Here is a 25,436-nt window from a genome sequence, read left to right as displayed (position 1 = left end):
AGACTATGTCATCGCCAGCATGCGCTCCTTCATCCTACCAAAACGCCTCGGAGGAACGGCACCGGGCTTCACCTCCTCGGGCAGTATCGCAGCATCGGTCCACGAGCGTTCAGCGATTAACCGAGCTCCTCTATCTGCTCGCCTTCGTCACATAGTCATCGACTGCGGTGTGTGGTTCCACGTTGTTGTAGTTCTTCTGCTGAGCTGCACTGTTGCCTATCGTATCAGCTGTATTCTCGCAACTTACCCTCCAGATCTTCAAGGACATCGGGACTGGCATGGACTGAACGTAAGCCTACTTCGTGATGTTCTCTGGCCATATCCTGGTTGGTTTGTGTCACTTCTAGCGTGCCTGACCCCTATCAAGTATACATTGAAGCCTCCGGATGTCCCAGCTCGAGAAGAGTTGATGGGCGATAGGGATGAGAAAGGGGCTCGATATCCCACTGCTTCTGCCAAAGAGGCAAAATTTACTGGGATCAATATCGAGTTTGCCCAACTTTATTCACTCACGGTAATTCCTTACTCGGCGTTCCTGTTTGTCGCCAGTTGGTGGATTTGAACGTCGTGCGCACATGGTTGTATTGCAAGCTAAAGCTCTGGGTAGCTTTGACCATAAAAGTATGACTGTAGCAGTACAAAAAGCCCTTGGCAGCTCTTTCAGTATCACTTATAACTGTGCCATTTGCTTTTGCAGTTTCCCCCTGTTTTGATATAGTTGAGAGTAGACCAGGGGTTAATTCTCAAAACCATCCTAGACATTTTCTCCTGACTAAGTACTTCTAGGCCGCATCTGCCCATGACACCGTAATTTAGCCAGTGAAGTTCTCAATTCCCTCTCTCCTTCTTATATGTTGGTAGCTGCGCAACTTACCCCTTGCCATCATTCCATGCGCCTCTTACGTCTGCCTTGTCTTTCTCAATATCCTCGCCTCACCTGTAGGTCAGTTGAAAAGAGTAGTCCCTAGACGTTGGCCCTCCTTTCTATCGGGTGGTTACGCTTTATAAGTGGTAATCGTATCACACCATCATGTTAGACAAGCCGTTATCACCCGAGCTTCCTGCTAACGACAATCCTAGAGGAGGGAATACTGTTCCAATCTGTAGACACCACTAATAAGCCGCCAACATACTCATCTTGTGTAATTTGATTTATTCATGGTCTTGTATTTAGTCCTAGTTTAGCATGGCCAAACCTCTCTTCGTTGCCGCTATCAAGTTATGCTAGGCTGACATGTCCTACTCCTAGTCCTTACATGATTCTGCCTTTCCAATTCGGCGACTATAATTAAGATCCCTAGCTGGTCTTCTCACCCTAAAGTCGACCTTAGCTACTAAAAGCGCATTTCTAAGAGATCACTAGCTCTAACTGTTCCTTAGACCACGGCGACAGATGGTGCCGAAATATAAGGAGCTAATCTGTTCAAAAATAGACAGATCTTTGGTATACACGTTTGAAAATGTTTGAAGTTCTACTTAGCCAAGGTTAAACTCCTTTTTCTTAGTCTTCTCCTTATATGTTCTATTTGCCTCTAACTCATTCTACTGAACAGCATTTAAGGCCGGGGAAAGGGGACGTGAAATGATGTTGGCTGTATTGCAGCGTAGAGCTGTTATAGCGCGCATATATAGTAGGATAGTAGGCATATCGGCAGTCGCCGATCTAACTAAGGTGTGGAATGGCTTCTCCATTCATTTCTTTCCGTACAGTTTGGGCGACAAATAGATCTATTCAGCGCTATCGTACGAAGGAGAAGAAGGGATTCTTCCCCTCGTACGTGGTCTATAGATAGGGGTTTGGGGTTCACCCGCACGGCTGCTGGCTGCCGACAGCCACATCGTGGCTGTGGTGGCTTACTGCCAGCACGCCGGTGACTACCTATACTACGTAGTCAACCGTCGTACGAGACCGCGAATAGTATATTCCAACACTAGCTATCTTTTCTTTCGCGGTTCGTACGTTCGTAAACAACTGAAAAACAATTCCTTCGGTAGTGTGTTTCCCGTGGGGTCGTCTTCTTATCTGTCCTCCGGGCTGTCCTTATCTGTCCTCTGGGCCGTCCTCTTGTCTATCTTCCTAGCCGGGTAATGGTGTACGAGTCGGTGCCGGAGTTGCGGCATTCGTACGGGGACCGGGAGTTGTAGTACTCGTACAGGGACCGAGAGTTGTAGTACTCGTATAGGGACCGAGAGTTGTAGTACTCGTACGGGGTGATGGTTAAGGTGCTCTGACAGCCTCCTTGTTGTCTAATGGGTAGACGAGCTTTTCGTTTTGGGTGAGACCGCTCGGGAAGTGATACCCTTTTCGTTCGAGTGTCTTAAGCATCGCACGTTTGAATGGTCGTGATGTATACTCGAACTGGTACGTAGTCCATCCCTCGAAGTCTTCCTGGTATGCTCGTACGAGTGCTCGGAGCGTTAAGATGCCTTGATATTCGGTAACGAGCTGACCGACATACGTATTCATATGTACTCGGTCGAGGGGTTGTTCGATATCGACCGTACGATCCCAGAATTCGAATGCTGTGCCGGCTCGCCAAGCGTGGACGGAGATATCGCTCCCCTCCGCCATCTCCTCGTGCGAGAGGATATTTTGTTGTCGTGGTACGGTACCAGAGTTGTCGTGAGTAATGGTACGCATGCATAACTCTTTGTTCGTACGGACGGGAGAGGACATCTTGCAGACATAAGCACCTCCGTACGAAGAAGAATCTGTATACGTCTTCTACTCTTGTCGTAGTCCAAGGTTATCGCCCGTGTCGCGCGCACCGGTAGCTACGCGTTCTGCGGGAGATAATGAACCTATTGTCGATGCGTAATGGCACGCACGTGTAGCTCTTTGTTCGTGCGGAAGGGAGAGGACTTCTTGCAGACATTAACACCTTCGCACTACGAAGAATCTCTACACGTCTTCTACTCGTTCGTTATTCGTGCGGAAGGGAGAGGACATCTTCCAGACATTAACACCTTCAGCACGAAGAAGTCGGGGGTAGGATTAAGCACGACGTTTCGCTACGTACTACCGTACGTACTCAGATAACGCCGTCTCTTCATTCTTGCCAATCTGCGTTCACAGCCAAGTGAACACTGATCAGTGTGGAATGGCTTCTCCATTCATTTCTTTCCGTACAGTTTGGGCGACAAATAGATCTATTCAGCGCTATCGTACGAAGGAGAAGAAGGGATTCTTCCCCTCGTACGTGGTCTATAGATAGGGGTTTGGGGTTCACCCGCACGGCTGCTGGCTGCCGACAGCCACGTCGTGGCTGTGGTGGCTTACTGCCAGCACGCCGGTGACTACCTATACTACGTAGTCAACCGTCGTACGAGACCGCGAATAGTATATTCCAACATAAGGTTAAATTGATCTAACCTAGTCTTATGACTATTAACGCAATGGTCTGCTGCTGACATTATTGCATTTTTAATCCCTTTTCGTAGAAAATGCTATTAACTTCTAATTATTTATTAATACCACGGTTCCTCCTTAAATTCAAATTTGTAAAGCTATATAGCAAAATGCAAACTGAAGTAGTGAGTGTTAGCTGCACCCTTATGATGGAAGGGCCAAGTGGAACGTGTCGGCCTTTGGTGGAGTTGTTCTCGGTCTGATCAATATAAGGCTTGAGCGATAGGCCTTTTTAGATAGTTTTCTTTCTCGTGCTTTTTCATCGTTTGTTACAGTTAGTCGTTGGTTTGCAATGATACCTTCGAGATGACGACGAATGCCTCGTCATCATCAGTTAATAATATGTTGGTTGTCGAACCCATCCTTTTCACTCTTTATCTATTGATCAGTCCACAAAAGAGCCTGCGAGCTCATCGTAAGGCCTATAGCCATGGGACAAGACAGTAGCCCTGGTTTAACAGTTATAAAGATAAAGTCAAGTTTCATCAAGTCCTTTACACGATTTGGCTCGGTGTTCAATTTCGGCTTAACTTAAAGCCGCCTAAGATTTATTATGTCCAAGGAGCATATGATAGTTCTGGTGTAACATCATATGGCAGATTTGCTAGAGCTTTTCCTTCTGGAAAACTCATTTGAGTTAATGCTAATTGGCTAGCTTCGTAGAAAGAACTGTCTATACCAACAGCGTCTTTCTCTAATTCCAATGCTCTGGTGCCTAATGTCGTTGCCAAAGCAAAATCGTTCAATTGCATTGCAAGCCCCGCTGCTGCCGAGTACAACGAGGCCAACGCCCTCCCAGCCAGCCCTTCCTTCTCGTGGGTATCAATAATAAGTTGCGTAAGCGCGAGCTTGTGTGAGACCATGTCTGGAACATGCAATAGGGATTGCTGCGCACTGAAAGCTTTCAGCTTGGTCTTGATTTCGGTGCGACGTTCACGGCTTTCCATACGTCTCTGAGAGCCTCCGGAACACAATTCGCATCCGCAATGAAAGCCATAGCCCTCCTGAAGTTTGGTTTGGCGCGCTGCGCGCAGGCCGAGTTCGTTGTGCAGATACGATATGGTGACTTCGTCTCCAGTCGCAATGTCCCTGGTCGCGTGCACAGTGAAACTTCCCAGTAGTTCGTTGAAATTCCCTTGTGAGTTCGGTACACATGAATGGTTGATGCGCGCCGCTGTCGGGAAGACGGCTCGTGTGCCAAGCTCATCTGAGAGGGCAAAGTTGTTGTTACAGAATATGTTGAGGATAGTCATTCCCTGGCCGATCGCCATGGCATTGAAGGAGAAAGCCTGCCATGCTGCGAAAATGAGGCCGGGACTGTGAAAATGCTTGGACTCATTAAGTGACAGGCGCATCAATGCTCCATGATCCTTGGAGGAGAGTTGTTCAGCTGCAGTAAGGATGCACGTCTTGTGAATGTTGATTGAAAGCAGTGCTCGCTCGGCCAGGATGCGACTGCCGCGCGGTATCAATCGAGATGCGAAAACACCGAAACCCTTGGCGCCAGCGTGGCGTATTTCGAACATTACATCCACCCCCCTGACTGATGCCATTGCGAGAGAGAAAAAACAGTGCCGCATGTCCATGATGAAAAGCTCAGGGTCTGCACGCTAGCAGAGCTTTCATGATGGCTTCTTTGGGCCTAGCTTGGATCATTCTGCGATGCTAACGTCTATATCGATGCCGGTAAATGATATTGAAATGTTTAACTCGATCCATTACAGACGCTCGAATAAATGCACCTGAAGTTTCAGGTTTTCAAGACTGACTGGGTAATTTAGTGCTTTGTCGGGAAGCTTGTACAGCCTGTTTGCATCATGAATAAGCGTCTTCCACAGAGGCTGCAGCCTCTCCTGGCCATCTTCGACCTTTTCCATGGTCGGCAACAGCGCCTTATTCAAGAGCCAACTCATGGGGTATTCCTTATTCTTGTCCCCCTTCTCATCTCCCTCCTGGGCGCTACCAGCCGAGGATGCTGCCTCTGGATGGTCAACCACCAATAACAGACTCCCCTTCGGTACAGCAATGGTCAGTCTCCGCAGGAAAGCCGTGGTGTTCCGAATTGAAACGGTATAAAGATCGTTCAAAGTGAAAAATAGAGTGATGAAAGGGACTTCAGATCCAACCAGAGACCGCAAATCCTCTAAGGTGAGAACAAAAACATCGGCTCTGGTAAAATTTGGCTGCAAGGCCTGTAGCGAGAGGAAAGCTGCATTCGAGGCGCGGGCAGCGGCACTCGCGTACTTTGAAAGATTTGGGGGAGTTGTCAACCCAACCTGCAACTTGGAGACGACCGTGGACCAGTCTGCTGCGTCAACCAGGTGCACGTCTAGATAGGCGCCGTGAGGCGGAGAATCTGTGACTTGTTCAAGCTGGGCTGCTGGTGAAGCACTTGCTCTGCCAGCTGAGCTTTTCTTTTCATGACGCAACAATCCAGCAAAAGCCACGATTTCCGCCGCGCCCCCTCCGAAACACAACACTTTTGCTGACGTCGTTCCTCCAAGCCCGGTCCACCGTCGCACCCACGAACCATCCGCTGTCTGCTCGCATACCTGTGCTAGTAGGTTTGAATACGCCAACGCCCGACTGGGGCTCCAACGAACAGCATAAGCCTCCAGAAACGTGTCTGCCCCAAAAGCTGTCTCGAAGTCTTTCCGGAGTAAAGCATTGTTGACGTGGGACAATACTGGTTTCAACGCCTCGTAATCATGGGATGCGGGAAACGTATCCTGAATAACATTGAGCATAAGCTGGTGCAGCTCGAGGGATAGAAGCTGATCCTGAATGCTCGGCGCCGAAGCCGGCGATGCGGAAGAGAGGTCATGTTTCCGGGCCACTTTCTTCACGTATCCCGGCCCTGTCCATCCTGGCCGGCTCCTTGGTGGAGGGGGAGGCGCTTTCGACACACTGCTGGCCACGAGGGGGCCGTGTTTCCTCTGCGACTGAGCCTGGCGCTCGAATTTCTTCATTTTGTGGTAGCTTGCCAACAAGATCGGCCCTTGGTGCGCCTGATTTTGGTGATATTCTTGAATGATGTGTGATTTTGTGGTTTAGCGTAATTCTAATTTCCACAATTGTCACAGTGTGGATAAGACATGTGGGTTCTTTGTACGTTATAATCAATGTGATTCAACACCGTAGCACCATGAAGGTCTGCAATCCCGGATTAGCAGTGTTGTTTTGATGGGAGTTGTTCACTTGTGCATTTATGATAAAACTTAGGATGTACTTGTTATAGTCTAAGGTTAATGGACTGTTATACTTGACTAACCTAGGTAATAGCTTTATCGGAACTGCCCTTAGAAGTATACAATCTCTAGGTTAGTGTTGTTAGATCTTTGCTTGCTTAGGCGATCGGCACTGTTGCTTTCAAGGTACATTTGACCCCTCACCTTGTCAAAATGCTTATCTTGATGTATTTGCCATTCCTGTGCCAAGCCTACTTTTTGTGTCGCTCTCAGCCATCACATGAGCAGCTAATGTTTCTTTAGTTTGAACATTTGGCGGCTCTTGAATAGTGTATCTTGAGTCCTTCAGGGTGAGGTATCGCCATGAATGCAACGGCGCTGGAGTGGCTACTTGACCAGGTTTGGTTCGTAGTCCCAATTACCGCAATCCTCTATTACCTCGCCACGATATTGACCACTTGGTACCGCCTGCGTCATATCCCTGGCCCACGTCTTGCTTCCTTTTCGTATATATGGCTGGCACGCACTGCGATGAGCGGCAAGCAATGGTGGGTGTACCGAGACATGTGCGAGAAGTATGGACCACTCATCCGTGTTGGTCCCAACGAGCTCTCGACGGATGATCCCGAAGTACTTCGTCGCATCAATGCTGCACGCAGCTCATATGGCCGTGATGCATGGTACATTGCTGCGCGCTTTGATCCATACCACGACAACGTCTTTACCATGCTACAAGCAGATACCCACGACCGCTTCAAGGCGAAGATTGCAGGAGCATATGCCGGCAAGGGCATTCCCGCCCTCGAGGAAGGAATTGACGATCAGATCCGCACGCTTGTTGGCCTGCTTCATCGGACATATCTAACGAAGCCGGTGGATCTGGCCGAGATAACCAGTTTCTTCAGTATGGATGTTATTACGCGTTCGGCATTTGGCCAAGAGTTTGGATATCTGAAGACCGACTCGGATGTATATGGTTTCCTGGGTGGTGTAAGGGACAATTGGGCTGCGCTGGCCGTCGCGCTAGACATTCCCTACATCCGGAAGTTGTTGTTCTCGTCGTGGTTCTTGAAGTACTTCGGTCCCAAGGCGACGGATCTCACGGGCCTAGGCAAGCTCATGGGGTGAGTTAGGGCGTCATTGTCACGATTCAGAATTGATTGCGATCATGCTAATTTTAATCATCAGTGTAGCCGAAGAAGTTGTGTCCAAACGATTTGCACCAGATGCAGAACAGGAGAGAGACATGCTTGTGAGTCACTTCTAAGAACAACCTGCAAGCTGTGACTATGCGTTAATCATGTACAGGGATCGTTTATCGACCATGGGTTGACTAGGCAAGAATGCATGACCGAGGCCCTGTTCATGATCATTGCGGGATTCGAAAACACAAGTTGTGTGATTCGTACGACCATGCTTTACCTTATGACCTCTCCGCGTGTCATGCACAAGTTGAAAGCAGCCATCGCTGAAGTAACACAAGCTGGCAAAGCATCATATCCAATAACCTACGAACAGACAAGGGCGATTCCGTATTTGCAGGTGAGGAGCCCTAAATACTCAAAGTTTCTCCGTCGTGTAGATACAGGCTCATTCTTAGCGTTTTCGCTGCTGATCATCACTTCGTATAGGCTGTAGTATATGAGGGAATCCGTATGAGGCCGCCGGCACCAGGTCTGTATCCAAAGTCTGTACCTCCTGAGGGCGATGTCATACACGGCAAGTTCATCCCCGGGGGCACAGCTATAGGGATGAATACAGGATCGTTGGTGCGGTCGAAGAGATTGTTTGGCGATGACGCGGATTTCTTTCGTCCGGAGCGGTTCATGGAAGTCGATGAAATAAAGCGAGCAGAGATGGAGCGTAACACCGAAATGGTATTTGGGTACGGTCGGTGGATGTGCGCCGGAAAAGTGGTGGCCTTCATGGAGATCTACAAGGTGCTGTTCGAGGTAAGTACTCATCTTGCACATCTTTCCGGCCCACAGCATACCCTAACGTTGTGGTCTTGCGCAGATGGTCAGAGAGTTTGATTTTCAGCTGGTCGATCCAATGAAGCCTTGGGACTCGACCAGTTATAGTCAGTTCATCGACGAGAACATGTGGGTGCGGTTAAGTGTGTCGTCAATTGTAAAGGGATGAGTTTGACGCGAAACTCCTGATAGTCCAGGGTTCGTAGTGGAGTAGGAGAGGTTGGTCTATATGTGGTAGCCTGGTCTAGGATTAGCCCATCATACTCGCAAAAGAGGATCTGAATAAAGAAACAAGGCAACAGGGAAACACCGGCCGACGTTGTATCGAAGTATTTCTAGACTGATAGCGACTCAGCGAGCGTTGTCTCCCTTTGCGCGGTCCGCAAATTCGAAGACTATATCTTATAATGCAGCGGGCAGCGTGCATGTGGGTTGTGTCAAGAGGCACAAGGCACAATGGCTCTGCCCCACACAGGCTGCATTGAGACCCGCAGTCGTCATCGGCATTTCAGCTGCCTGTCCCTCCGTTTGTCACCATGACAAGTTCGCATCTTAAGGAGTAGCTATGTATAGGATGAATCCTCGAATATCTGAAACGGGTGGTTGTCGTCTCCTACCTATGTCATTATATGTTTCATTGTAACACCCGCGACATCCGTAGCCAAAATGACGAGTACATTCTCGATGCAAGGCACACCGGGCCTGCTACGCCTTCCCGAAGAGCTTCTCGATGCTATTGTCCAATACCTGAATCCCTCCGAAACGATCGCCCTCGGTCGAAGTTGCAAGCAGGCAGATAAGGCTATAAATTCACCGCTAGTATGGAGACGGCATTGCGTGGAGACATGGAAGGGGTGGCACAGAAAACACGAATTGGCGCAAAAGCTAGTACTCCCTCCAACGCAAACCGAGTGGCGAGACTTGTTCAATGGGCGTCGCAAGAACGATCGCGCTTTGCTGGATGTCTTTGATGAGATGCTCCTGACACAGCGATATCGATACCAACGGATGGAGCTGATTGCTAGCCATGGACCCGACGCCGTGGATATGCTTGCTAGGATGCGGACGGCTACACCAGACTCGGACGACTATGTGCTTGCACGAAGATATTATGCCGGCGCCATACTGGGACAAATACGGCGCGCGAAAGCTCTTGACATTTGGACAAGACTAGGTCGAGGGGACTCGATGCGGATCGATGAGGCACTTGGCGCATATGACCTGTTCGTATATTCAGAATACAACCTGGGTGTCGACGATCTTTCAGGCCAACTAGACAGCTTGGCGCACAAGATCCAGGCCTTCAGACAAGACTTCAATACACTCTCTATTCGGGAGAGGGCTATTTTGATAGCTGACATCATGAGAGCTCAGGACCTGTTGGGCCTGTCTGAAGACCAGGAGTACCACGCACTACAAAATAATTTCTTGAGCACGGCTTTCAGGGCACATTCATCACTTCCTCTCCAATCAGTCGCTCTCTATTGCGCGATTGCCCAGAGGCTTGGTATAAACGCCAGCCCATCGAACTATCCACAGCACGTCCATACCGTGATTCAAGCTCCGACCGACCGGACACTCGACGGCGATGCTCGCGACCCTGAGGTACAGGTTAACGCTCAGCAGGGATATATGTACATGGATCCATGGCGGTCTAGCGAAGAGGTAGCTGGTGATCAGCTGCAACTCCGTTTAACTCAGATGGGCATTCCAGCCAGTGAGCACGTGAGTTATCTTGGGCCTGCATCAATTCTTGAAATGACACTGCGCACTGGACGTAATATTATGGTCTCAGTCGAAGAGGCTCGCCATCGACCTACCAATGGTTCGACATACCCAGACGTTGAAACAGCCTGGTACGCTATGCTATGGGTTATGGTCATCCTGGGCGACTCGGATGATCGCGCAGCTTTCACTCGACGCCGCCAGTTCATTCCGTACTTGGTTCAGCACTTTCAGTCTCATTATCCTGAAGACATTCATCTGATGGAATTGGTACCAACATTATTTGAACAGCAACGAGAGCGCCAGGTATTGATAGACATGCTCGCCGCCTCCCGCGACGAGGATTGCTCAGAAAGAATTGCCAAGCTACGTGACACTTCGAACGCGGGAGTGCAATTCAGTATTGGTCACTATTTCAGGCACAAACAATATAAGTATCGTGGCTTTGTGATTGGGTGGGATGCTCAATGCATGCAGCCTGCTCACTGGATCAGTCAGATGCGTGTGGATGATTTGCCCAGAGGCCGGTCGCAACCCTTCTACAACGTAGTGTAAGTCCATTATCCTGGATTTTCCACGTGCTGTACATGACTGACCCTCGTTCAGTGCCGAAGACAAGAGTACACGGTATGTTGCAGAGGAAAACATTGAGATACTCGATGCGCGACCATCGGATATCCTCATGGAGATTGCAGGACGTTATTTTAAGCGATGGAGTGATAACGAGCACAAGTTTGAGAGCAACATGCTCGACGACTATCCTAATAATTAACCGTGTCTCTGAAGTCCTGTTTAGAAGTTGTCGTCTCTGGAAGCTGTTCATTCTATGCACCCTCGTGTACCTGGCAGTGTAGACAGACCTAGATATGTATATGCAAGATGTGGATGTCATCTTGCACGAATTTCAAATGAGTTGATTGTTAAAATTTTTATTTTTTTCAAATATCTGGCAGCACTCCAAAATAGCAGAAGATCACAAAAATACATCGAATCTAGGGGAGAGGGCTCAAGCTACCAGTACCTTACAAGAGGGTCACAACCCAGGCACAATTAAAGCCTTCCCCTCTACTTATCCAAGCCCAGATATCGATTTGCTCTTTAATACTAGCAGCAGCCTTTGTTTGTGAATGTCTTTACGCCAGCTCCTTAGCTCCCCAGTTTCCTTCCAACCATCCCTGCTTTCGAGTTGGTTCCTCTGATAACATACGTTGAATATGGTAAAAGTACTGGCAGTGTGTCGCAGATATTAAGGCTTATTCCTGCCAATCTAGGTCTATGCCATCGTCTAACACTAAAGCATTCCTGGTTTGCGCCCTCTTACGATTATTGAGGTGCGCACGCCATTTAGATATTGAACTTCACTGTTGGAACTCCACAGCTCGTGTGTATTTACATTATTGACATAATTCTTCATAAAGTGTATTTTTGGTGTGAGGTTGCTTAGGTCTGGTCGCGATAGACCAAAATTAAGAAGTAAAGACTCAAACCTCATCCTTTTGACTTCGCTTGTTGTCCGGGCCAGGATTTCGTGGACGAAAGAGTGAGGGGCCAATCAAACGGACTATCCGGATTTTCTGCTTACCATCAAATCTGTTCTTGGAAGTCTTTTTGATGGTGATTTAATCCGTGGATGTCACCCAGTGGATGATCGACGCCGAAGCCAAGACCAAAATCGTGTTAGTATGATCGTTGTAGAAGCCGACCAATTTGCTAGTCTATCCTTACTACCATTTTTACAGCACATGAGGCAGAACCAGGTAGCTTCACCATCCAGTGCCATGAGAACAACTCTGATTCAACCTTCTGTTAGCAAATTGTCTGAGGGGATATTTGCGACCTCACGCACGTTACACTTATAGCAATGGTAGCAAGGCAGCCTATGATGGTTCTCCAGGCGAGTTGTTGCAGTTGGACATTTGGAGGTTGTGCGACCGGACCGGCGCCTTCCCAGACTTTTTCCTCGTCGGGTTTCCAGAGCTGCCATCGCACAGAGTACGTATTTGATGTGTCTTGGTATCGTTAGTTGATGTGTACATATAAAGTACCTACTCATAAAGGGCCTCAAGAATAATACTGTTAGATAGACCTGGTATAGGTTAATAACCGGCAATGGTCAGCATGTTTCCCAGGATTCACATTGGCGAGCGTTTCGAAAATAATCATAGACACCAGAAGTTACTTTTTACGCCAATGGTGCATTTCATTCTCTAAGCGGTATTTCTGGCTAATCTACACGTTAGTAGGGCATAGCTGTGCGAATGAACTATGTAACTTACTAAATAAGGCCTAAGGTACCAATAATAGTATAAATGGCTTGACAGCAAATTAACATTGTTTGACGTAATGAACATAAGCACCGGTGCCTTACCAACCATCCCAAAGCAGTTCCATATATACAATTTGGATTTCGAACGGCTCTTGGTCGTTCTACGGATGATGTGCTAGGATATGTCAGGACACTCTGCCTACGAGTAGATTAATGTCTCACTTACGGCTCTATCGACCAAGAACAGGTAAATAAACTAGAAGGGTTTAGTGACCCAGTTTTTAGGCGTCTTCGCTCTCATACTCACTGTCTTACTAGCTAGGTATGCTCCTAAGCAAAGGAGACTGGGAGAACTGCATGCCGCGGAGCTAGAACTAGCTTCGATACCGTATTGAATAATCACAAAACCGAACACAAACACCACCGAAGAGAGATATATAAAGAGGACAACTACGAGTAGTTAGCGGGACTTCTAACAGTGTGTATAAGGGCCTCCTCATACGCCATATAATCCATGGCAACCTCTTCCACTCCTTAACGCTGAGATACTTATGAGCTTCGAGACAAGTTAGCTCGTTTGAATGACAGCTGAAATGCGGACACGAACTGCATAGACTTGAGAGTACACAAGCGGTACTCAGGCCCACAAACAGACCAGTGATGTTCTCCGCGACTGGTTCTTGATATGGTTCCATTTGGCGTGGATCAGATGACTGGAATTCCATTGGTTCCACAGACGTAACCCCTTTCTTGTTGATTCCGTGAGCAATCCAATTCCACGATATTAGGGTGTTACTTTTATCTCAACCAAAAACGACGAAATGCTTGACAGCCGCAATTGGAAAATTGCCGTGAGTTAAGAGATTGGACAATGAGAGTTTGAAGTTTGTGACCTCAGATGCGAAAGATGGACGATTTCAATCCAGTCTCGATCCAGCCGCTGTGCATTTCGCCTTATTTTTAGGTAAATCGCGGCACGATAAGCTTCGAGCATACATAAGCGGCTCAGTCGCACCAACGAATGCAAGCCAGTGCTAATAGATAGGGTCTAAACCACAGTTTCGTAATGCTCCAGCTCTCGGGATCTCCATTGGTGCCATCTTGTCACCGATGTCTCTTTCCCCGGATGTGGCTTGGTGAGCGGTCGTAGTAGCCGCGTGTGATGATTCTACCGATTGCAGGCTCGAAATCAGGCTTCTAGACTCATATGTATGCCAGTCCCAAAGTGAATCAAACCACAGTAGTCGGAAATGCGAAGGAAAAGATCCGATTTAGACGTAAATTTTATTTTACACTTCCGATGACTCCAAAACATCCGGCCGACTCTTCCAGTGAATGTATGTGCCTGTTAGGTAGCTCACGACAGCTTCTGATACATCCTACCACACCTAGGTCTGGATAGACATTTGTGCGGATCACTACGCAACCTCAATGCGCGCTCCCACATTCCCGAATAGCACGAAGCTTAACGCCATTCCGTTGAAGCACCACGGTTAGGTGTCTGCGAATCACTACTGCACTGACTTTCATTAGAAATGCTCTTTTTCATTGCTGGTATTAAGTTACTTGAGTTCGCAACCCAACGAGAAACCTATTCACCCGACATCGTGCATGAATCGAAACCAACCATCTCTAGTCGCTTCATAACTTTGTAGCGAAAATTTGCAACTGTTGTTTCGACCGCTTTTAAGCCATGTAATTTCTGCAAGCTCCGTTGAAAAATGGCGTCTTCATGCGTTAAATTCCCTGGTGTAATAACGCGCTCTTGAGTGAAGCTGTCTGCTTCGTGTGAATGGTTTACTTAAGACTCCTCAGCTATTGTTGATACTGGAAAATATGTATTGCGATTTGACTGATAACTCGGAGAATGGCCAACCTTGGTGCATTGCCTCGATCGCGAATGACTGATATTATAGGTCTCAATTTGGAAAAAGCCTGCGTATTATGGCTTGAATATAAGCAAGCACAATGGTTCCCCTATGAGAGTAGGCTAAGTTCAGCGGTATCGAAAAACGCGTACTGTATGCGTGCTGTACCCGTTCAGGTGACACGCAACATCGTGTATCTAGCGAGTCTAGCGGTCGACGGAAGCAGCCTCAAACGCAGTCATAGTAGGTGCGGCAGCATACGTCTTCTCCTTACCTGCTCGTTGTTAGCAGTTTCGGCCGTTGTATGGAATTCTCAGTCCTTATCCCAAAATATTCATAGAACGTGGATCTGCATGCGGATTGCGGGTGAATGCCGAACAACGACGGCGTAGTGCTGTTCCATGCTGTGCCTACAGGTCGAGTTTCGCTATTCAAAATGCTATGGCTCAAGCCCCACTGCCGGCTCAATGGCGACGCTCTGCCTTCAACGCATTCGAATCATTTTGTCACACCTACCTCAGGCATGATACTGTGCTACATACCAAGTCCCTCCATCTCAGAGGTGAATGCTGATGACACCACGCCTTCAGACGAACCGTATCACTTGATGGGGGATAATGGCTTACGATTCCCCGCTAACAGAATAAAGTGTAGTTCTCTCTGAAAGAACAAAAGACGCAAGTGGCCATCGTGCCGATGACTTGTGTAATTCAATCCTCCAAGGAAGGGACCGAACTAGCATGTTTCCTGTCTCGACAAGGAGCGAATCTTTGCAACGAATGAGGATAACTAATTCCAATCGCCCAACCGCCGCGTAAACTTGAAGTGAGACCTGCTCAATTGGGTTAAAAGAGTGGACCGTAGATAACCGCTACAAACCTCAAGGTCCCTGAAATTGGCGGCAGAATCCGTCGACGGGCCTGACTTAGAAAAGACCAGTCACCGTCTCAATGTGTCATGTACAGATCCGTAGCTTCACCTCTTGACGGGCTTCTGCCACAGAAAAGGAATGTCAATCTTGCACAACTTCCAGTGGCGCGATTGATCTGCTTACATTAAATGTGCACCGACCTAGTCCAGGCTTTGTTCTGCCCTTTATCTGGTGATGCGACGCTCTTGCTGTCGTGGCTGTAGTTCCCGAAGTCCACAGTCGACTTCAAGATACTTGGGCCCTGGAGAGTTGTCTCCGATAAAGATTCTCGATAGCCTCTCATCTTTATCACGGCCTCCGAGAATTGCTCCGGCGCATCAGTAGCACTCCATTGTGCGGTGAGAGAAAGCCCAGGGGTTCAACAGACCCACGCAACCGAGGTTGGACAAGGCGTCGCGTCCGCCACGTTCGAACCTTCCAACGCAGTAGGTTGGATCAAACATTGGCGATGAGCGCAATCGACCATTGCTGAACTGTTGGTAAGAGCTCCTATGGTTAGCACTTACACTCGAGAATATGGAATATGTATGCTAATGCCAGCCCCTTGTCGAAGTTTCCTGACTGCCAGCACATTCTCCACAAAATCAGTATGTCGCAATCGATGCCAACTATGGCGCAATCGCTACCGCGACTCTATCGCCGCGCACTTCCGAAGCTAGCTCAAAGCACCCGTCCTACCGCATCCCAGAACGTCCAACGGGTCGAGCTGAGGCAGGCAAGCTGTTCTTCTCCTCCTCGGGCATTCTCGACTCGCGCCAATCTTCAAAGGTCAGCTTTCAGGGCTGCCAAGAAAGAACCCCCCAAAAACGCCGCTAAACCTGCCAAGTATCGCCCGTTCCAGGCACTTGTTGCGGGAGGTGGTATCCTCACATTATTGTTTTCAGTCGCTCAACCAATATCCCGTAACCCGATCGAAGCTTTGAGTGACAATAACGATCCAATCATATCCGATGCCCAGACACAAGGCCCATGTGGTGATGGCTTGCCACGCTTTCGGCTGTCCGAAATAAAAATCCACGGACCCAAGTCAGCGAGACCTTGGATTATACACGAAGACAAGGTGTACGACATAACGGACTGGGTACCAGCACACCCCGGCGGTGAGGTTATACTACGTGCTGCTGGTGGAAGTATCGAGCCATACTGGGATATCTTCTCCATTCACAAGACTCCCTACGTACGAGAAATTCTCGAACAATATGTTGTGGGCAGCGTACATCCGGACGATCTGGAAGACGGCCGTCCACGTATGGATACGGTAGAGGACCCATTCGTAAACGATCCGAAGCGCGATGAGCGGTTGCTTCAGTTGACCTCGAAACCCTGCAATGCAGAAACAGCAGGTGACAACTTGGCCGGAGATTTTCTCACCCCAAATGAAGTCTTCTACGTGCGCAATCATATGTGGGTTCCTGTCATTGAGGACCCTACGGGCGATGCTCATAGCATCACGATCGAGCTTCCTGATGGTGACCACAAGACTTATACAGTTGGCGAGTTGAAGTCAAAGTTCAAGCAGCATACCGTCACGGCTGTTATGCAATGTTCAGGTAACAGGCGGAAGAACATGACCGAGTATGCCCGCAAAACGAACGGCCTCCAGTGGGGTGTTGGAGCCATTAGTTGTGCCAAGTGGGAAGGTGTCCGCCTTCGAGACGTGCTGGCTGACGCTGGTTTGCTCATCAACGACCTTCCCGAGGATGCGCAGCATGTCCAATTCTCGGCGTTGGAGGCTTATGGTGCAAGCATTCCCATACATGCTGCGCTTGATCCTCGTGGAGATGTCTTATTGGCTTTCAAGATGAACGATATGCCTCTGCCGCCCGACCACGGCTTTCCCGTGCGAGTGGTTGTTCCCGGAACAGTGGCTGCCCGCTGCGTCAAGTGGCTGAGCAAGATAGTCATCTCGGATGAAGAGAGCACTACGAGCTGGCAACGCAAAGACTATAAGTGTTTTGGACCCAACGAGACTCAAAACTTGGACTGGGACAAATACAAATCCATTCAAGAGATGCCTGTCACGAGTGCCATCACTAGAGCGAGGTTCAGATCCGCGTGCAAGAGCGACGGTACTGCTCCCCCGGTCGAACTACAAGGCTATGCCTACTCAGGCGGAGGAAGAGAAATCCAGCGCGTTGATGTGAGCCTTGACGGTGGCCAAACTTGGGGTCAAGCCACTTTCCTGGACGACACCCATCAAGAGGCGGGAACTAAGAAGTGGTGCTGGAAACGTTGGACGTATCAAGGTGCACTTCCAGAAACTACAGATACTCAAGCAGGCGTAGCTACGTTTGTTGTAAAGGCGACCGACGAGGCATACAATACCCAGCCACAATCCTACACGAGTATTTACAATCTCAGAGGTAATCTGGCAACTGCCTGGCACAGATTGGAGGTCGATCTGGCTAAGAGCCAAGAGAAGAACAATGGCACGGCGTCTGTAGAGGTCTAGGTCAGACGTTCCGATCAGAGGGCAGCACAACGCCACTGAGATGTGGCTTCGTATATCCACTGCGTAGTGGTATGTGGTAGAGTTGGTATTGCTTTATTAGGGGTAGCGACCCCCATTCCCCCCCTTCCCCCTTTAGTTCTTTAATTCCCTTTCTTTCCCTGTTTTTTTTTTTTTTTTTTTTTTTTTTTTGGAAATGAGTTTTTTTTTTCGGGCACACAATCTGCATTCAGCTATTCCCAATTTCCATTGCCCAAGATCACAAAATTTCCGGCTGGTATTGCATCAACACGAGCTTTATTCTGGATAACACGATTTGACAAAATCAGAATAACAAATGGCAAAACTGTCACATGAGTGCCTTCAAGTCTTGGGGTGGTCTTGTAGAACTATCGAACTATCGAATTAATTCATAACCTGCTTCGCACTTGAATTGGGTTGTCTCACGAGACACAACTCCATATTTCTTGAAAGAACAACACTTCAACGGTGGAGCTTCAGCGACCTGGTCACGGCCAAATATACACTTGGGTAGATCGTAGATGCTAGATAGTACAGTGGGCGCTAGAGAGAGGTCTTCTCTCTCCAGCGCAACAATATTAATATAATCTCGACCAAGAATGATGCATGATGATTGCTTACAATGGGACTGGAAACCGTAAGGGTAGTACGTTCTCACTTCTAGTATCACCGTTTTTCCAAGCGAACGTATAAGAGATTCTGACCCAACTGTTGCTTAATGAGCCTGAACTAAGAAGGGTGGTCAAGTGCAAGAGGATTGACTATATGGAACATGACTGCACACCGTGACTGAATACAGCGAGCCTCCGTAATAATGTATAGTTGATCATGCCTTCAAATGAGATCTCCCTAATTTCTTGTTCGTATGTAAACTAAATCTATACATCAAGGGAAAATCCCGAAGCAGTTGGCGTAATATGTGACAGTACTAGACCAGTCTGAAAAGATTCCACGAACACCAACCTCTCTGGCCAAAACATCGACTAGCTTGTAGATATCGCCATCGTTGTTGGTTCCGTTGTAGAATGTCGAATAGTAGTAGTCGGGCGTCTTGCCGACGTTGGCGATAGGCCCGGAGCGCTCCAGAGACCAGGTGATAATATCCAGTCCAAGTCTTTTAGCTTCTGTAGCATATTTACTGGGAATGATAGTATTGTTCGCATTGAGTGTCACCAGATACGGCAGGGGAGGCGCAACGAGGTTGACGCCCTGTTCTTTGTAGAATGTCAGGTTCGCAATAGCTTCCTGAAAGGTCTCGGGGGTGTCACCGCTCTCATCAAGAAGCAGAGCCTGCTTTCCGAATTCTGGTTCGTTTTTGAGCCAATATGCAACATCTGCGAAAAGGAAACTTTGGGGCCACACCCGACTAAAGGCAATACCAGCTTCGCGATACTCGTCCACGAGCTTCTGGGCAAACGCTTCTTGAGTAAAGTTGCCATTGAACGGCATGGGGACGGCAGCTGGTGGCGTTTTCAACTCTGGCGTAAAATCTTGACCTTGGCTATCGATAATTCCGATGAAGTCCTTGTGTGACAGGACGGTACCACAAGTTGCGTATAGATCAGTCCTCCAAGCTGGCGTTCCGTGCAGGAAGGCCTCCGGTGTGGTGGCAGACGCGTTGGAGCCATCCATCTTGCCGCAAAGCGACTTGAATTCTGCCAAGGTAATGTCACTGGTGCAGCACTTGGCTGTGGCAGCTGTTCCGTTCTTTGCTGGAGTGAACGGCTGAGTGCACTTGGCTCCTAACTCCGTGGCAACAATGTTGGTTGTTGTGTGGAGATCACACTGATCGTGGCGACAAACCAATTCGAGGTCACTCGTAAACGCTACGTCGCACTCTTGAATACCTGCTCCCATCCGTGTTCCAGCAGCAATTGATTCAGAAGTCTCCTCTGGGAATTGCAAACAACCGCCTCCACGATGTCCGATGGAGAACTTGGTGGGCCGCTGCTCCTGGTTGAGACACGAAGATAGTTTGTCCTTCAACCAACCGACGTCCATATTATTTACGAGGTAGTAGGGACGTGGGCCAAGCTCTACATTTGTGTACTTTTGATATGAAGGCTTCCATGGCATGAGCGGAGATGGTAACGCAGACACCTCGGCAAAGGCAATGATGCCGGCATGCAAGAGGGCCTTGCTGAACATGATGTTAATAGCGCACCGAGGTGAAAAGAATGGCAGGAATTGGAAGCGGCCAGAGGCCTATAAGCGTCCCAGGTAAGTAGCAACTGAGAGACAGGAGGGAGGTTAGGAACAGGCGCGGTCTCGTGCCACGGGCATGCGACATTAATACTGCTACATCACTATCATTACATACAAGGCAGTTTTTTGTCATCAACGGAGCAGCCAATCGTATCAGGAATGCAACGCATGATCTGACTGGGATAATATGCGCCCGTTGATGCGCCAAGGAATTTCCTCACCTTTGAACGTGCTTCCCAGCCATCCCGCGAGAGTCGGAGTCAGTTGCGGATAGATTCATGATGCCAAGTGCGGATTTAAATTTTGAGCTGGCCCCAACATGGAGAAGTTATCGGTGGCTGAAGAACAGCTGCCTTGGCAGCATGGGAACACGCTATATAACAGGCAGGTTGGCAAACGTTTGTGGATAGACGCCGGTCTGTTGGGTCGCTGTATGCTCGTTATCTATGAAGCACGTGGGCAATAAATTCAATTGCATTCGTGCGACTTTCGGTCATACCATCCCGAGATCTCTCGATGAGCATAGTCACGTGTCTCAATGTAAGACCCCTATTCGCTGAATTGCGCAGGGCCACGCAGAGCCATGCGGAATAATCGGATCCCAAGAGCAGAGCTCAAAGTCCAGCCCTGAGCTCTGCAGCGCTGAATTGAAGATTGTCAGGGCTGAAGTTGATGGCGTAGTTGTTAGTTTTATAGACTGACTTGTCAATATTGGCTGTTTGGATGCCGCATCTATTTAAACATGCGCAATGATCAACCGCCTATCACAACGCGCGTCTGAGTGGCTTGCACTTCACGCTGAGGACATGAGGGGACAATATACGCTAAGCTTGATTGTCAATTGTACTATAAGGTTCGAAATTCAATGGAGAGGAACTGAATCACGATACACTTTCCTGCCACCAAAGGCCGAACGGAAATGAGTGTTTGGCTATGCGAAACATTGTTCTGGCATGTGAATGCGTGTTCAGGCGTGTTGGCCGTGTGGCTGTCGTTACACGACCATTAGCGAAATCATGCCCAGGAGGTCCCGAAAAGTGACACAAGCGGCCACGATCTTGATGGGAGTCCTCAATACCTTATAGTAGTCTAGGTTAGTCTAAGCATTGCATACGCGCTTCGAATATGCGCGTAGGACAACAAACAGGTCAAAGCCGTATCTCATCGGGGAATACCTACCTAGATAGCTAGGCAGCTTCTTCCCCAAAGTTGCGACCCAGTACTGTGCTCCGTACTGTAGTCAAATTGTTATGCATCGGATATGCTTAAATTAGCAAAGCAGAGTTCAACTACCGCACATGGTGGGGCTTGGACTGTGGTAGGGTGGTTCACAATCAATCATGGCAAGGCATTTTCACAATCGCGATTTCACGGACCGATCCTATAAACCCGTCTTTATGACCATACTGAAGTACTCAAATATCAAACCTGCCGATAAAAACACCTCAGCAATCGTTCATGATGGCACTACAGTACGTAGCAATTTCCACATTGAAAAGGAGTAATATAAATCAAAGGCTCAAGCCCGGACGGTGAAGCCGACTTCCGTTTTTCAGGCTTCATTAGGTGCTCTAAGAATCTCTAGAGCCCCCGCTATCTTGGCTAGGATAACCAGCAAAGACCTTGACTGGAGGTAAATCAGAGCTACCCTGGCCACGCAGCCACGTAAAGCTCCCTGGTCGGCAATGCAAAGTGCACTAGACTAGGCTAAGCTCCAAATATGCGACCACCCAATCGCGCCACACCACAAATCTTGAGATGCCGTCATAGCCTGAAGTGACGTCGTTGGGTTTGCTCAGTCATTTGACTCTCTTGCTTGCATTAGATCGTGTCACGTACGGATCAAAGTCACAGGCTGAGTTATAGCTCGCGCCCAATCAAAGCACAATAATATGGGCGATTCGATCTAGATGTCGACTCCACTTTGCATTCTCCTTGACGCCTCTCGAGCTACTGCCTGTCAAGTAAAAGCCAAGGTTTTCAGCTATCGTGTGGTCGACTGCTCACGTCATTGTCGCGGGCGGATCAGGCTATGCCGAGTTTTTCTTGTGCGTAAGGTTTCAGTGCTAGATATATATCAACGTTCTCCTGTCCATTCACATGTCCTGCTCGCGCCTTGCTCAAGTACTGTTTCACCTTTGGCCTATTATACATCTTCCACCGTTCAATCGCGTCCACTTGCGACCGACGTTATTTTAAAGCACTCCGACAGTAGTCGCACAGTTCTCAACCTCTTCACAATGGCACTTACTTGGCTCTCTATTCTCCACGCAGTGGCTGCGGTATTCGCAATCATTGAGCTTGGCCTGACAGCATATGGTGAGTTTCTCAATCTCAATTATGCCGGTCATCTCTCGGTACTAACTGCACTTCTCAGTCGCCAGCGCATATTCAGGATGGTGGTATAGCTATTCGCCAGACCGAGTCAATTTCATGGTCTTCAACTCAGTCTGGACGCTTCTGGTGCTTGCATATGTCGGAGTTACGCCCATCTACATGACGAGTATTTTCCACAAATTGGCGGCACTGGTGCTAAATGTTATCACAACCATCTTCTGGTTCGCCGGCTCCATTGCCCTTGCCGTCTGGATCGGAACCCCACGGAGCTGTGCTGCCAACTCTGTTTGCGGCTCCACGCAGGCTGCTGTCGCCTTCGGCTTCTTCCTTTGGTGAGTAGTCTCTAATAAGACTCCCGATTCTCTCTAGTCCGACGTCTAACAATCACGCGATAGGGCTATCTTCATGGTCCTGACAATTGTCGATGCATTGGAATCGCTCCGCAGCCGTGGGCACAATGCCCCCGCCACTGGCCCTGGAGCAAAGCCTGGAGTTTAAGCTAGGTACAGTCTAGAAAGGCTATACATTCGCATGGAAGCAATGCACCAGAAAAGTCGCAAGCTGGAATCAGGCGACATCTCTTGTTCAACGAAAGGACCGCCGTCTCGACAGAAATTGTTAATTATTGGCGAGCATTGGCGTTTTGCGAGGAAATACCCCATCATTTGACAGCATAAGGTTTAATATTAATTTCATGATTTCCAACGTGTTTCTTGTCTTCTTTGTCTGATGTTGTGAGTAAGTTGCAACGATTCGGTCGTTGAATGATGCCCACGAAGCCGCCACAAACAAGCATGTGCACGTAGATTGACTATATGAAATTCAATCACCGTTCAGTACGCTTGCATCAATCCTGTCGCAGTACGCATGCGCGTGGTGCTGACTTGCTGTTGAAAATGGCAAAATGGATGAATACAGCTTGTTAAAGCGATTGTGATCGGCGCAGGAGGTCGGTGAGAGACTGAGTTTCCCATCTACTGCGCCTCAGCACACATTGTCATGTGCAAAACATTTGCGTGCTCCCTTTATACTTCCCAAACACTGAATGCGCATGTCCTTTACGGGCTTGGTTCTCGGACTTGGTTCACCTGGATTTCGTTGCGTGGCATCATTAAAGTTCGGAGTAGCTAGCTTCAAGCTATTCATACCACTCGACAATCAGCCGAATTGCTTATATAGTAGCAATAGGACGGATCGAAATTTCCTAACAGACATTTCTTTCCCTCTTCCTCTCCCCCCAGTCAGACAATTGACCACATGACATCCGCAAAGTTTAGAATGAACTAAGCAACCACAGCCATGAGGAGTTCATCACTGTCTTGGCATTTTTGGTCTAGAGAACAACAGACTATAGCTCATCTTTCTCATCCTCTATTCTCTTGATGCCAAGATTTACTGCTCGAAGATGTTTGAAATCAGGTGCATCCTCACCAAGACCCCAGGCAAAAACGCCACCCAGCTTCATGTCCATCACAATTACCGGGAACTTCTTTAATATGGCGTCAGGATTGTCGAAAGTCCACCACAAACTCTGTTTAGTATCAAAGTAATAATAGCCGCCTCGAATGTTGTCATAGGTGCCGTCAGTCAGGGCTTTGGTGAATGAGAGTTTAGCTTCGTGAGGAACAGAATCATGCCAACTGAAGCCCCCGGTCTTGCCAAGATCAGCACCTGTTTCGGGATCCTCCATCAAGCCCGTGGGGCAGCCAACTGGATCCTTCAAGCACATTTCGTGATTCCCCTGTGAGATTCGAAAGTACTTCACATAGAAGGCAATCCCGAGATTGAGCTTCTCTGTAGATGCCCCATTTTCCGTATACTGTTTAATGGCATCGAGCGACAGCTGTACGCCTGTATGATGCTTAGTCACATTATCACGCCGGTTCATCAGGTCGTAGGTCATGACATTGAGGAAGTCTACCTCGTCCATGATAGACGGCAACGTCGTGGGGCTGAAGGCGAGCATATCGCGCAGAAGGCCGGGCACAGCAGCAGAGACGAGTTTCTCGGGCCCAATGGCTTTCCGTATAGCAGACATCAGTAGAGGGTACGCTTCGATCTCCCACGCCTTGTCCGAGTTGGGGACCTGCTTGTAATCCTCACCATTGCCGCCCGGATACTCCCAATCGATATCGACCCCATCCGCTCCAGTGCCACGTATCATGGCGGCCACGTTTGCTGCGAACCTGTGTCGGTTCTGCTCGGTGCGTGCTGCGATGCTGAACCCCTCGGTATCACCCCAACCTCCAATGGCGACCATGACCTTCGTGCCAGGCAGAAACTTGGCCCGAGTCTCCTCAACAGACATGAAGAGCGGCCAATCGGTGCCATGAGTTTCCGCATTGAAGCTTGCTGCCTGCATGAATGCAAGAATCACATGTGTGATAGGTGAGCTGAGATCCGGGTCAGGTACAACGGGATGTTGGCTACAAGACGATTAGCTCCTGAGCTGGCAATGTCTGGGTCATGGGAGGCATACCCAGTAAGATACATGATGTTGCGCAAAGGAGCCCTGGTCGACGTTGCTGATGACATGATGGCCAATACCAGGGCGAGCAGCCCAACAAGTTGTCGACCCAATGCCATAGCAACAAATAGTACAAGGCACTTGGATTGATGATGGGAGCTTGAATCAAAACGAGACACAGTATGCTGTCATCACGAACTTCATGTCCTGTACCCCTAGATCGTCGGTCATGTATATGCGATTTGCCCGGTGGTGAGAACTTGATTGGCGTTGTTTGGCGACCCAAGTAACCCAACTAACCTAACCTAACCTAGTGGGCTTTGGCATTTTACGGCTGCGATCAGTCCAACCTTAATGCAGCTACTAACTAGAGCCCGCCCGGAACCCGCCTGGCAGCCTTGGAGGTTTTGCCCTACCACGCCCCGAGTCCCCTAAAGTGTCGCTAGTGTCAGGGCATGTTCTAACCTAGACTAGCCTAAAGTACGTTTCAGCAACTCTTCCGATAGTTGAGATTTCAAACGCTAGCATGAGAATGTTTTCCGTCCGGCAGATCGATCGACGGGCACCAATAGCCCGGCCGAGAGTTGATGTACATCA

At 48.7% G+C, this 25,436-nt stretch overlaps 10 protein-coding genes across 10 annotated transcripts; 4 read left to right on the top strand and 6 right to left on the bottom strand.

Moving 5' to 3' along the window:
* Positions 1–2,218: 2,218 nt before the first annotated feature.
* On the bottom strand, positions 2,219–2,677 carry BKA67DRAFT_664592 (uncharacterized protein; the record flags this gene model as incomplete). The annotated part of the gene is made up of 1 exon (XM_046108406.1): positions 2,219–2,677. The coding sequence occupies one exon, from the start codon at positions 2,675–2,677 to the stop codon at positions 2,219–2,221; it is 459 nt and encodes a 152-aa protein (XP_045952038.1).
* Positions 2,678–3,960: 1,283 nt separating this feature from the next.
* BKA67DRAFT_664591 (uncharacterized protein) lies at positions 3,961–4,962 on the bottom strand (the record flags this gene model as incomplete). The annotated part of the gene is made up of 1 exon (XM_046108405.1): positions 3,961–4,962. One exon carries the CDS (start codon positions 4,960–4,962, stop codon positions 3,961–3,963), a length of 1,002 nt encoding a protein of 333 aa, XP_045952037.1.
* Positions 4,963–5,075: 113 nt separating this feature from the next.
* Positions 5,076–6,789, bottom strand: BKA67DRAFT_114447 (uncharacterized protein). The gene has a single exon (XM_046094918.1). It carries the CDS (start codon positions 6,376–6,378, stop codon positions 5,128–5,130), a length of 1,251 nt encoding a protein of 416 aa, XP_045952036.1. The 5' UTR covers positions 6,379–6,789; the 3' UTR covers positions 5,076–5,127.
* Position 6,790: 1 nt separating this feature from the next.
* On the top strand, positions 6,791–8,780 carry BKA67DRAFT_114457 (BcABA1, cytochrome P450 monooxygenase). Its single transcript, XM_046094919.1, has 5 exons — positions 6,791–7,721; positions 7,786–7,849; positions 7,906–8,139; positions 8,229–8,549; positions 8,614–8,780. The coding sequence occupies exons 1-5, from the start codon at positions 6,961–6,963 to the stop codon at positions 8,737–8,739; spliced, it is 1,506 nt and encodes a 501-aa protein (XP_045952035.1). The 5' UTR covers positions 6,791–6,960; the 3' UTR covers positions 8,740–8,780.
* Positions 8,781–9,254: 474 nt separating this feature from the next.
* On the top strand, positions 9,255–11,067 carry BKA67DRAFT_527172 (Hemimethylated DNA-binding protein YccV like-domain-containing protein; the record flags this gene model as incomplete). Its single annotated transcript, XM_046098819.1, has 2 exons — positions 9,255–10,846; positions 10,902–11,067. The coding sequence occupies 2 exons, from the start codon at positions 9,255–9,257 to the stop codon at positions 11,065–11,067; spliced, it is 1,758 nt and encodes a 585-aa protein (XP_045952034.1).
* Positions 11,068–12,029: 962 nt separating this feature from the next.
* BKA67DRAFT_585279 (uncharacterized protein) lies at positions 12,030–13,470 on the bottom strand. The gene is made up of 8 exons (XM_046104195.1): positions 13,169–13,470; positions 13,064–13,117; positions 12,869–13,011; positions 12,788–12,817; positions 12,664–12,736; positions 12,572–12,608; positions 12,106–12,519; positions 12,030–12,052 (listed from the first exon to the last, which is right to left on the bottom strand). Exons 1-7 carry the CDS (start codon positions 13,284–13,286, stop codon positions 12,471–12,473), a joined length of 504 nt encoding a protein of 167 aa, XP_045952033.1. The 5' UTR covers positions 13,287–13,470; the 3' UTR covers positions 12,030–12,052; positions 12,106–12,470.
* A 2,431-nt stretch (positions 13,471–15,901) lies between these two features.
* On the top strand, positions 15,902–17,975 carry BKA67DRAFT_585270 (Oxidoreductase, molybdopterin-binding domain-containing protein). Its single transcript, XM_046104194.1, has one exon. The coding sequence runs from the start codon at positions 15,950–15,952 to the stop codon at positions 17,810–17,812; it is 1,863 nt and encodes a 620-aa protein (XP_045952032.1). The 5' UTR covers positions 15,902–15,949; the 3' UTR covers positions 17,813–17,975.
* Positions 17,976–18,715: 740 nt separating this feature from the next.
* Positions 18,716–19,978, bottom strand: BKA67DRAFT_664586 (PLC-like phosphodiesterase; the record flags this gene model as incomplete). Its single annotated transcript, XM_046108404.1, has 1 exon — positions 18,716–19,978. The coding sequence occupies one exon, from the start codon at positions 19,976–19,978 to the stop codon at positions 18,716–18,718; it is 1,263 nt and encodes a 420-aa protein (XP_045952031.1).
* Positions 19,979–22,275: 2,297 nt separating this feature from the next.
* BKA67DRAFT_664585 (marvel domain-containing protein) lies at positions 22,276–22,870 on the top strand (the record flags this gene model as incomplete). Its single annotated transcript, XM_046108403.1, has 3 exons — positions 22,276–22,354; positions 22,413–22,704; positions 22,768–22,870. 3 exons carry the CDS (start codon positions 22,276–22,278, stop codon positions 22,868–22,870), a joined length of 474 nt encoding a protein of 157 aa, XP_045952030.1.
* Positions 22,871–23,720: 850 nt separating this feature from the next.
* Positions 23,721–24,907, bottom strand: BKA67DRAFT_526928 (chitinase 18-4; the record flags this gene model as incomplete). Its single annotated transcript, XM_046098796.1, has 2 exons — positions 23,721–24,798; positions 24,852–24,907. The coding sequence occupies 2 exons, from the start codon at positions 24,905–24,907 to the stop codon at positions 23,721–23,723; spliced, it is 1,134 nt and encodes a 377-aa protein (XP_045952029.1).
* Between the last annotated feature and the right edge of the window lie 529 nt (positions 24,908–25,436).

The sequence above is a fragment of the Truncatella angustata genome (assembly GCF_020726525.1).
Source record: "Truncatella angustata strain MPI-SDFR-AT-0073 chromosome Unknown BKA67scaffold_11, whole genome shotgun sequence".
In the NCBI taxonomy this organism is placed as follows: domain Eukaryota; kingdom Fungi; phylum Ascomycota; class Sordariomycetes; order Amphisphaeriales; family Sporocadaceae; genus Truncatella; species Truncatella angustata.
This window is presented reverse-complemented; position numbering and strand designations above follow the sequence as displayed.

Excerpts from the sequence above, each read along its gene's own strand:
- BKA67DRAFT_585279 (XM_046104195.1), bottom strand. The coding sequence starts at position 13,286 with ATGGAATTCCAGTCATCTGATCCACGCCAAATGGAACCATATCAAGAA. Across the intron at positions 12,737-12,787 it reads TGTTCTTGGTCGATAGAGCC|CACATCATCCGTAGAACGAC; the intron begins GTAAGTGAGACA and ends GACATATCCTAG. Across the intron at positions 12,520-12,571 it reads GGTACCTTAGGCCTTATTTA|CCAGAAATACCGCTTAGAGA; the intron begins GTAAGTTACATA and ends CGTGTAGATTAG.
- BKA67DRAFT_585270 (XM_046104194.1), top strand. The coding sequence starts at position 15,950 with ATGTCGCAATCGATGCCAACTATGGCGCAATCGCTACCGCGACTCTAT.
- BKA67DRAFT_114447 (XM_046094918.1), bottom strand. The coding sequence starts at position 6,378 with ATGAAGAAATTCGAGCGCCAGGCTCAGTCGCAGAGGAAACACGGCCCC.
- BKA67DRAFT_114457 (XM_046094919.1), top strand. The coding sequence starts at position 6,961 with ATGAATGCAACGGCGCTGGAGTGGCTACTTGACCAGGTTTGGTTCGTA. Across the intron at positions 7,850-7,905 it reads AACAGGAGAGAGACATGCTT|GGATCGTTTATCGACCATGG; the intron begins GTGAGTCACTTC and ends AATCATGTACAG. Across the intron at positions 8,550-8,613 it reads TCTACAAGGTGCTGTTCGAG|ATGGTCAGAGAGTTTGATTT; the intron begins GTAAGTACTCAT and ends GGTCTTGCGCAG.